At 41.6% G+C, this 11,889-nt stretch overlaps 1 protein-coding gene across 2 annotated transcripts in view; it reads left to right on the forward strand.

Moving 5' to 3' along the window:
* The window catches only part of PIGN (phosphatidylinositol glycan anchor biosynthesis class N), a 146,499-nt gene that overhangs the window by 116,909 nt on the left and 17,701 nt on the right, over window positions 1-11,889 (forward strand). For both annotated transcript variants that reach the window (XM_006141848.3, XM_027766258.1), the window contains one exon: window positions 2,644-2,696. In XM_006141848.3, coding sequence (XP_006141910.1) covers window positions 2,644-2,696 — 53 coding nt within the window. The remainder of the gene's footprint in view (window positions 1-2,643; window positions 2,697-11,889) is intronic.

Genomic DNA, 11,889 nt, shown 5'->3' on the forward strand with positions numbered 1-11,889 from the left:
CCTCCTAGAGAACCAGCAGTTGGTGTAATGGCTATGTCACTGGACTCCCATGTAGTCAACCATGGTTCTAGTCCTGGACCTGTGACTTAAACTCATGCCAGGTGCGTGTGTGTGCATGCCTAAGACCCTGAGAGGAGAATGGAGTAGAAGGGATTGTGGTGTGGTCATCCCCTTGGGGGGTGATTTCTCACTTTCTCTCTCTCTGCCTCTTTCTGTCTTTCTGGCGAGTGCACACACACTATAGCAAAAACCTCTCCAAAAAAAAAAAAAAAGAAAGGAGAAGAAAGAAATCACCTCCCGGTAGCTGAGGGCAGAGACCAGCCTTCTTTTGAATGAGGTTAGTTCTTCACTATATGACATTCCATGCTAAAAGGGATTAGAGAATATGATTGCAGTAACTCCCCACATCAGATTCCTTGTTACTTGATTTATTTTATTTTAATTTGCTAGAGGTGGTATACACTTGCTAGAGAGAGGGATGGCAGAAAGCACGCCCCCACAATGGGGCATGGTCATGCAGTGATCTCTTTTCTTTTCTTCCATTTCTGCACCCCATTGGGATTTTTGGGCAAGCATACACATGTGCCCAGCATGTTTTTCAAGCCAGTGGGTCTGAGAGTCCAGTGTTTGGTCAACCATGTGGGATCTGGCCAGTCCTAGTTACTTGATTTAGATGAGTTTTTTTGCTTTGTTTTGTTTTGTTTTAAGAGAACTTTGCTTTAGGATACATGCCCTTGCTCAAAAGAGATAAGACAGGGAGGCAGAGACATTGAGAGGGAAAATGAGAAATCACCCCCTGGAGGATGGCAATGCCACAATCCCTTCTTCGCTATTTGCCTGTCAGGATTTTGGGCACACATGCTCACCATGAGTTTTTAGCTACCAGGTCTAGGACTTGAACTGCGGTCAGCCCTCTGGGAGTCCAACGGCATAACCATTATGCCATCTTCTGGCCCCATGAGAGAGTTTTTGTGTTCTGTTGAACCATGTATATTTCTGAAATTGACCACATATAGTATTAGAACGAATCGGCTTTCTTTTTTGCTCACAAAGTAGTTAATAGATAAGACTTATTTATTAATTAATTTATTGATTGATAGAGTATTTTTTGCTATAGGGAATTTGCATTTGCTTGAGAGACAAAGAGAGAAATCCCCCCCCCCCCCAAGGTGATGGCCATACTGCAATTTCTTCTCCTCTCTGGGTTTTGGGCATATGCACACATGCACCTGGTATGAATTTCAAGCCTCCAGGTCCAGAAATTGAATTGTGGTCAACCATGTGGGAGTCTAGCATCTTAACCACTTTGCCACCTGTTGGCCCCGATAAAACATTTTTAAAAGAAGTATTTAATTTTATCTATTATTATTTTTTAATTTGCTGTAGGGCATGTACACTCAACAGAGGGAGAGAGAAAGAAAGTGAGAAAGCAAGCCACCAGGTCTGGGACTTGAACCACAGTCAGCCATGTGGGAGTCCAGCACCTTAACCCCCACACCACCTACTGGCCCTGGATAAGACATATTAATAGGAGAGAATTGGAAATCTCTCTGATTCATTTTAAAGAAAATCACATTGCTTAACTTAACTAACCATTTGTGATCTAGCTTCTGCTGACTTAAACGACCCATCTCTTACCTGTCCTTGTTCTCTCTATACCAAACTTGCTTTGAACCTACCAAGCGCTAGCTGGATTCTTCATGTGTATAGCGGCCATTCCCTCTGTTAAAAACATACTTCTTAGAACCAGCAGTTGGCATAATGGCTATGTCACTGGACTCTCATGTAGTTGACCACAGTTCGAGTCCCAGACCCGGCAGCTTAAACTCACGCTGGGCGCATGTGCATGCATGCCCAAGATCCTGAGAGAAGAATGGAGGAGAAGGGATTGTGACATGGCCATTCCCCCGGTGGAGGGGGGTGATTTCTCGCTTTCTGTCTCTCTGTCTCTCTTTGTCTTTCTGGTGAAAGCATGTGCCCTGTAGCAAAAACCTCTTAAAAAAAATCTTCTTATATCTCCTCAACATCCTCTTTTATCTGACTTACACTTTTCACTTAGATTTCACTTTCCAGTTATAAGCCTTCCTTTATACCTCTATCATGTTGTGTAACCCCTTCTTCTGTGCTCCCAAAATTGCCTACATTTTTCAATGATAACACTTATCACCTTCTGTCTTTTTCTCTCACATACTTACACACATATGCACACAAACATTTGACTGAATCATTCAGTTATATGCCTAATGAAGGGGATTTTATTTCCAGGACCTAACACAGTGATTAGCACATAATAAGTCAGTAAATATTTTTGATGAATAAATGGCATGGCTTCTTTTCATTGACATCTTTTGTATTACTTAGTGCCTTTTATTAAAGTTGGCTTGTTCTTCTATTTTTTCAGTTATTCACAAATGTCACTTTGTGTTCATTTGATTGAATGGTAATTCTGTTTCTGGCTTTTAGACTATTGCTCATTTTAGTTCAACCAAAAATTTCAGTAAAAGGCTTATTCTTGTTGATTGCAGTTAGATAGTGGTTCTGAAGGGTCTGAAATATGAAACGACAATCCTAAAACAACTTTGTTTTCAGACTGAATCTAAATAACCGTTGTTTTAATGGAGTTGTATTTGTTTTCTGTTACAGCATTTTTTCTTTCTGGTCAAGGATTATGGAAGCTGGCTTGATATTGGAACGAGGTATAGTAAATATTTACATAGATGTTCTTAAGAGTTCTTGAAACGCAGTATCTTAGTTTAGAAAGTGCCAATATAATTTTGAGTTAATCATAATAAATAACAGTTTAAAAAAATTGCCACAAGGCATTTGTGTTCGCTGGAGAGAGAGAGGGAGAACCCCTGCAGAAGGAATGGTCATGTCATAATCCCTTCTTCTCCATTTCTGTCTCCTTTTGGGACTTAGGGCATGCGCACATACACACCCAGCATGTTTCTCCAGCTGCCAGGTCCAGGTCTTGAACTGCACAGTTGACCGTGTAAGATTCAGCAACCTTAACTACTATGCCACAGGCTAGCCCAGTAGGAATTTTTTTTGTTTTTAAAGAATTTACTTCTTCTTGGGAACCAGCAGTTAGCGTAATGGCTATGTCTCTGGACTCCCATGTAGTCGACTGCGGTTCGCGTCCCGGACCCGGTGGCTTAAAACTCACGCCTGGCTCCTGTGCATGCGTGCCCAAGATCCCGAGAGGAGAATGGAGGAGAAGGGATTGCGGCGTGACCATCCCCCTGGGGGGTGATTTCTCGCTTTCTGTCTCTCTGTCTCTCTCTGTCTGTCTGGTGAGCGCATGCGCCCTGTAGCGAAAAGCTCTCCAAAAAAAAAAAGAAAGAAGAATTACTTCTTTTTATTTAATTTAGTGTAGGGCACATGTACTCACTAGAGAGACAAAGAAAGACAGAAGTAAAGCTAGAAAGCAAGCCACCAGGCAAGGGACTCAAACCACAGTTAGCCGTGTGGGAGTCCAGTGCCTTAACCACCACGCCACCTGCTGGTCCCATATCGCAATTGTTTTAACCCTCTGAAATTACTTTCAGCCTCTCCAATCTTGGCAAGGGTTTTCTTGGGATGCTGTGGGCATAAGGGTGGATGTTAAGTCTAGAGAGAGTGGAAGGGCAGCAGGAAGATGCAAGGGAAACTGCTTGTACCTTCAGTGTAGCTCGCTCCAGCTTGCCAGAGAGGTGGAGAGACAGAAAACGAGAAATCACCCCCTGGGGGGATGGCCATGCTATGGTCCCTTCTCCTCCAGTCTCCTCTCAGGATTTTGGGCATGCACACACATGTGCCAGGAGTGTTTCAAGCTTCCAGGTCTGGGACTTGAACTGTGGTTAGCCTTGTAGGAATCCAGTGACATAATTGTTATGCCATCTGCTGGTCCCCCAGTGGGTTCTCTTAATCTCTGTATCTGTTTAAAAATAAAGCTGTCCTGTTGAGTTTTATGTGGTCATTTAAAGTTCATGTAATCATTATCTACCTCCTAGAATCTTCAATATGGAACCTTTATTCATGCGATAACTATAATGATATTTGAAGTGTAATCTGAACAAGAAGTTGGCTTCATTTTACTGCGATTTAAATGTCAATTGCTCTAATCTAAATTTCTTCCCTTTGAGAAGAAGAAAGCAAAGTTGATTCTTTTGTCTTCTTTTTCCCCAAATGCACTCTGAGTCAGAATACATTTTTATAAACTGACTATTTCTTTTAGTCAATATTTATTCAGCACTTGGTCTTTTCAGGAATGGTGTAGGCTTGCCTGGCACATTCTGCAGTAGACACTTTCCTCCCATGCTACCTCTCGGGCTGCCTATGGCTTGTACTGCGCTGCTATTTATATGCGCATCTGCCTCTCCCAACTGATTGGATTCCCTCCGATGTGGAATCCCATTTGTGTCTCTTACATACCAGACATGCATAGCCTGTAGAAGAGAGTCCATAGATCATAGATTTTGTTCTCATTTGTCTCTGAAATTTGAAAATATATGGAAAATTTTGGTATCTCTTTGTCACCCCAAAGAGTCTGAGCTGATACTGAGTCAGAACTTGGGCTTTAGACAAGAGCACCTGGGTTTGCACCCATTCTTGCCACTTATTAGTTGTGAGACCATTGTTAAGTGACTTGATCTCTCCAAGCCCCCTTTCTTTTTTAGTTATTTATTAATTTATACCTGATTGCCATAGGGTTTGTGCACTTACTAGAGGGAAAAAGAAAGGATCGCCCCCATGGAGTGTGGTCACATAATCCTTTTTCTACTATTTCTCCATCCTATCAAGATTTGGGGCATGCGTGCACACTGTTCCAGCATGTCTTTCAAGTTTCCAGGTCCAGATTTAAACCATGGTGGGCCATGTGGGGTCCTGCTCTCCATGCACGGACTTAACCTCCTGTGCTGCTTGGGCTGGCCTAGCCCTCCTTCCTCTTCACAGTAATTTGGAATGGATTAGGCCATGTATAAAACATTTAGTATAGTGCCTAGCATCTGGTAAGTTTCAGTAAGTATCAGCTATTATTGTTGATCTTTTGTAGTGTTTCATGTGTTTAACATAACCTCTTCATACTCTCTTCATAATTTGATAATTTATTTCTATTTTAGACATGAGTCAGAATTTTATTTGGAAAATATTCTGATAAAACATAGCATTTTTGTGTATGAGCCTTTTTTTTTAATTGTAGTAAAATGCACATAGCCTAATATTTGCTATCATAAGCATTCTTAAGTGTGTGGTTCAGTGGTTTTAAGTACATTCGTTCACACAGTTGTGCAGCTGTCCTCACCGTCTCCAGAACTCTCCCTGTGTAGCAAAACGGAGGCTCTGAACCCAATAAACCATAATTTCCTATTCTCTTAGCCACTGGCACCCTCCGTTCTATTTTCTGTTTCAATGACTTTGACTACTCCAGGTACCTCTTATAAGTGGGATCAAACAGAATTTGTGTTTTTGTAAAAGGCAAATACAGCATAATACCCTCAAGATTCATCCATGTTGTAGCATGTGTTAGAACCTGCTTCCTTCCAGGCTAATACATTCTATTACATAGATATATCCCATAAAATGGTATATTCGTTTACCATTCATTTGTCAGTGGACACTTGGGTTACTTCAATGCTGCCATGAATGTGAGATTGAGACATTTTTGGTGGGAGAGTTCATATTTGTTGGTTGTTAAAGAGGTGCCAGTGAATGAAGAGGATGTAATATCCGATGGAAGAGGTGCATAATTAATTGTGAGCAGCAATCATTAATTTATCCTGCACTAATGAAGAAGTTCAGGTTTTCTCTGATTAATGTGAGGCTTGTCATTACCTGGTATATTTTTTCTTCAAAGTATACATTTTTTGCTGTTGCTATCTGTATATTATATATGAGACACATGTATAATACATATAATGCCCAAAACCTCTTTCACAATCTTAAGTTAATCTAGCAAATATTTATTGAGTACCAGTTGTATGCCATGGGAATTGCTGGGGATAAACATCCCAGACATGGGCTCTCAGAGAACTTAGGGATACAGGAGAACAGAACTCAGTGAACAGGCAGTATGGTGCCGTGTGAGAAGTTCCCAAGTAGTCTCTTAGGTGCTGTGAGGACTCCCAGGGCTTTTATCTCAGACTTGCACAGAAGGCTTTGCAGGGGACAATCTGTCTGAATACTGCAAGGGTGGATTTTGGAGTACTTTGACCAAAGTACTACCAAAGCACAAGACCTTGGGAGGGCATGTAGGGTGAGAGAAGATGAAAGACAGAGAATAAGAAATGTGGACATGAGATGGGAAGAAGTGGCCAGAAAGAAGAGAAAAGCCAGGAGAGAGCAGTATTGTGGAAATCGAGAGCATTTCAGGAAGGAGTTAGTGCGGTGTCAGATATTACATGAGATCAGGTGGAGACACAGAGGTGTGCACCGTTCAGCAGCATTGGTCGCGGATGAGCTTGGATGGAGAAGTTTCAGTGGTAGATCCATCACTAGATTGCTGTCCTGAGTGAGGTCCTCCAGCCTTTGGATGAACACTGAAAACCAAACCAAAGATATTCGCTTTTCTTCTCCCTATAAGACTCAATAAAATGAATAGACCTGAAAGAAGTGAGGAGAATGGGAGAAGGATTATCAGCAAATTTGAATTCAACAAATTCCTAGAACATGGGTGATCAGAGAGAGGAGTCAACAGCCCGGAATCTATAGGCAGGTACATCAGCAGTGAAGGGAACCCCAGAGGCCCAGACTCAGTCAGATAGTGATGTGGAGGGAGGGGAGAACAAGGGAACCAGAGGATTGGCTGAATGTGGGTCCACCGAATGGTGACTAGCCTCTCTGCTCTCTGTCATCCCCAGGCAGAAAGCTTTAGACGTTTCACTCCCAGGAAACATACAGAGGGCGTCTCTAACCAGACTGCAAAAGGAGGGTCTAAGAATTTCACTGCTATGATAGACGTGCTTCCACTTCGGAGAAAAGCTGCCTCCCATTCCACCATTTTGTGGCTTCCCCCCACACCTAGCTCAGAGGGCAGAAACTGTCACTCCTCTTGCTCATGCCAAAACTTGACAGCAATTTCTATCACATACATGGAACCTATGGCAGCCATCATGTTAGTGGGTGAGACACAGAGGGAAAAGAAATGTTCTTAAAAAAGTTAAATGGTACCCGATGACCTAGCAATCCCACGCCTATGTATTTACCTAAGAGAACGAAATAGCGTATGTCCACAGAAAGATTTCTATAGGAATTTTCATAGCAGCTTTATTCATAGTAACCAAAATTTGTAATCGACCCGAATGTTCATCAGCACATGACTAAGTAAACATGTTTTCTTTTCTTTCTTTCTTTCTTTTTTTTTTTTTTTTGGTCATAGAGACACAGAGAGAGAGACAGTGAGAGGGCAAGTAAGAAATCACCCACCGGGGAGGATGGCCATGCCACAGGCCTCTTCTCCTGGGATTGTGGGCATGCACATACACGTGTCCAGCATGATTTTCAAGCTGCCAGGTCTGGGACTTGAATCATAGTTGCCCATGTGGGAATCCAGCGCCTTAACCACCATACCACCTACTGGCCCCAACACACTGCTTTACCCATGCAATGTAATAAAAAGAAATGATGGGTTGGCAGGTGGCATGGTGGTTAAGGGTGCTGGACTCCCACGTAGTCGACCACGGTTTGAGTCCTGGACCTGGCAACCTGCTTTCTCATCCTCCCTCTCTCTCTCACACACAGTCCCTCTCTGGTCAAATTTAAATAAATAAATAAATAAAGATTTAAAAAATGATTCTTTAGGGAAGAAAAGAGAAATGAATGACTGATGAGCTCAACCACACGGGTAAATCTTGGAAACTTTACATGGAGTGAAAGGAGGCAGGTCTATGACAGTATATAGTGTATTATTCCATTTATAGAAAGTTCTAGAATAGGCAAAACTAAACTGTAGTCACAATAAGCTGGTCAGTGGTTCTCTGAGACTGAGGGCTAGTATGGATTGACTTCAGAAGGGCATGTGGGAACTTTTGGGGTGATGAAAATATTTTCTATATTGACAGTGATGATGGTTACTTGGATGTACCATTCGTCAGTGCTCAGCTAACTGAACTCTTAAAATGGCTCCATTTTTTATATGTAAATTATACCTCCAAGTTGATTCATAAGGAAAAATAGAGGAATTAAAATAATTAAAACTGAAAGGAGTAAATATATATGAGTAAATAAATGAGAATATAAGTCGACTACATCCTCCTCTTTCTAGTAGGTACTCTTATCTTTTAAATTGATGTATCAATATACAGCAACGTAATGGTGTTAATTCATGTTAGGGAGGTTCCCATCAGAAGATCTGAAAAGAATAGAGTGATTGCTTTGAGAAATGAGTAAGAAGGAATGAGGATTGTTGCTTTACATTATAAATCTTTCTCTATTAAATTTTTGCTTTTTTAGTAATGCATGTATGACTCTGATAAAAATTGAAAGGAAAATGCAAAACTGGAATCCAAGGTCAGGAAGTAGAGTTCTAAGTATAGACCACTCTTTCAAGCTTAATAAGAAAGAAGAGACTGAATATAGGGCAATGTTTGCATGGAAATCTCCTCACATATTTCTATGAGGGAGATTTTGTTTATTTTTCATTTTACTAAGGAATGGAAGAAATATTATAATTGGAAGGAGTGAATGTCGCTAGTTACATCAGTTTTAACTACTTCCTGTCAGGTGGGGTTCTGGAGACAGCAGAGGCAGAGAGCTACTCCCAGGGTCAGAGCAAGGGTGTGCATTGCAACACAGAGTCCATGTACCCAGCAGCTAGTTCTCTGAGATGAAGGCAATGCAGAAACCAGGGAATCCCTGTGTGTTACTTGAGGGAAAACTAAGGTAGACACTCAAATCTGAGTAGGAGGTCCAGGGTGTCAGTCAGAGGATTGCTCCCATTCACACCTCCACCAAAAAACCAACAAACCAACACTTGCGTGCACTGTTTACATTGTCTTCTAACACATTACTTAATGTGGTCATTGTCACAACACTGGGAAGTGGATGTTATCGCATGCAATAGCTGTGTTTGCTATCTCCATTTTATAGATGAGGACACTCTGGTCCTGTGGAGATTGTGACTTCCATGGAGTCTGTAAATGATTGAGCTGGTCTAAAAGGCAACACTTCTGTAGCTGAAGCTCTAGTATTCCCACTTCCCCTCACTGCCTTTACTTAAAGAGAACTTGCTCAAGTCTTTGACTTAATAAACTCTTTAAAATATGGCTTTGTAGAGAGGAAAGGTGACACAGCAGGAGTGCAGCAGCCAGCAAGGCTGACTTACATGGACCGGGTCCAGATCAATGCCCAGAGACCTTCCCAAATGTGCAGGGTGTGAGCATGCCCATGACCTAGGTCTGGTTAAAACCAAGGGTGGTTTGTAGCTTGGAGACTTTTGGGGTGCTACCTCTCTGTCTCATTCATGAAACAAAGAAATTTTAAAAATGGCTTTGGGGGCTAACCCATACCCTAGTGATTAAGGGAACTGGATCCGACATGGCTGACTGAGGTTCGGATGGAAGAGATGGGATCGTGACACAGCTATGTCCCATTACAGGGGTGCTTTCTCCTTTTCTTGCTCTCTGTGTCTCTGGTGAGTGCATGTACCCACTGACAAATTAACTCAAGTCTTTGACTTAATAAACTCTTTAAAATATGGCTTTGTAGAGAGGAAAGGTGACACAGCAGGAGTGCAGCAGCCAGCAAGGCTGACTTACATGGACCGGGTCCAGATCAATGCCCAGAGACCTTCCCAAATGTGCAGGGTGTGAGCATGCCCATGACCTAGGTCTGGTTAAAACCAAGGGTGGTTTGTAGCTTGGAGACTTTTGGGGTGCTACCTCTCTGTCTCATTCATGAAACAAAGAAATTTTAAAAATGGCTTTGGGGGCTAACCCATACCCTAGTGATTAAGGGAACTGGATCCGACATGGCTGACTGAGGTTCGGATGGAAGAGATGGGATCGTGACACAGCTATGTCCCATTACAGGGGTGCTTTCTCCTTTTCTTGCTCTCTGTGTCTCTGGTGAGTGCATGTACCCACTGACAAATTAAAAAAAAAAACAAAAACGTAGCTTTGTATCTAACACTCTTTGTGACTACTACAAAGGGACACTCACTGCAGAATTTTGAATAACATAAATTTGGTATTTAAAGGAAAAATTAATTAGGAGGGAGTAAGCCAAAAGTGATGGAATCTTGGACCTCACAAGTACCATGTCAGGTCAGAGCAAGAGGCACTTCTTCTAAGAGGAAATACAGAGTAACAGGGAGTGAAGGGAAGCCTTCTGATGGGGAAGGTTGTTGTGGGATGGTACTACCCATTCTCACCCATACTGCCTAACTGCACAGTTGGCACGGTGTGTCTTACTTAAGTCAGTAGATGGAAACAGGTAGACTCGCACATTTATGATTGAGAGGAAAACCTTGTGACATAAATGAAGACTCTATTGCTAACAAAATCAAAAGCTGCGATTACAGAATACCTGCAGAATTCTTATGCTGCTAAATCTCTAAAAGTGTGTGTGACCTAGAAAGACTTCTGCTAGGGCTAGAGTTGAGTGCAAATTCAAAGAAGTTGTAATAAAACCACATATCCATTAGCAAACCCCTACCCAGAAATTTTCCTTCACTGCAGTGTCCTCTTTGCCTGCTTGGATTACCTTTAATAAGCTCAGGACCCAAGGAGAGGTTTCTTTCAGCATTATGAATTCATGACCTTTTTGTCATTTACTGACTTTCTTAGTTTTTCTTGCTTTTATTCAATAACTACTTATTGAGCCATGACTGTCAGCCCATCATTCTAATTATCCATTCTATACCATTTATATATATATATACATATTATAATTATCCATTCTTACTCAATTTTCAAAAACTGAGTAATCCATCTCTTGTGAGTTCATTATCATTATGAGTTTCATTCTATTCATTACTATTTTTTCCTGTTTCCTTTCTGATTTCTTTGTATGATGCCAGAGCAGGCAGGGGTGCTCGTTCGTGGAGCCAGAAATCAGGTCTGTGACATGGGCTACTTGACAAAGAGACAAAGAGTTGGTGAGTAAGGAAAGGAGTTAATTCAGTGAGGCCAACACAGGAAAGAGCAGACTGGAGTCCGTAAGCTTCTCCCTAGTACTCATGAGACAAGGTGAGGAATATCTAGAAACAAAGAGCAAGTTATTCATTGTCTTGGAAGAAAATGATGAGGAAGGCTGGTCATTGTCTTAGACAGGATCACAAGGAGGCAGTCATGGCTAGGGGACAGTTTCCCTTCTTGTCATGTAGGACAAGGCAAAATGACCAGTTAGCTCTCTACAAGGGGCTTAAAGATAAGCAATGGTTAACAAGGCAGCAGAAACAAAATGGAGCCAGTGAAGACTACTCTTAGACCCTGGTTTAGAGGCAATGAAGGTGTGGTTGTGGTTTTGTAATGCTATAAACTGATAAAATCCCAGTGGGCCATATGGGAGGGACTGGTGGCTCTTTCCCCTCCCTATCTCCAAACCAGGTATCTGTAAGGACTCAGCAAGGTCAGTGTTGACTTCCATTAGTTAAGCATTAGGTTCCATCTATTGTCTGTAAGTCTCATTGTGAAGTAAAAGATACAAGTTAAAGACCGATTTTCCTGAATTTTAATCTACTAAAATGGATTCCAAGACTAAGTATAATATAAAGTCACTTTGGTTTTCTTAGGGCTCAATTTCTTAGTCTTTCATCTAAAACTTGATTGATAAAACATTCCCCTCACTCAACTCTACAACTTATCTTTCCTCTCTCTATATCTCTAATAATGTACTATTTCATTAGAGAAAGAAAGAAAGAGAGAGAGGGAGGGAGAGAGGAAGGAAGAAAAGGAGGGGAGAGAAAGGGAA

The sequence above is a fragment of the Tupaia chinensis genome, unplaced genomic scaffold (genome assembly GCF_000334495.1).
Source record: "Tupaia chinensis unplaced genomic scaffold, TupChi_1.0 Scaffold000065_2, whole genome shotgun sequence".
Classification (NCBI taxonomy): domain Eukaryota; kingdom Metazoa; phylum Chordata; class Mammalia; order Scandentia; family Tupaiidae; genus Tupaia; species Tupaia belangeri.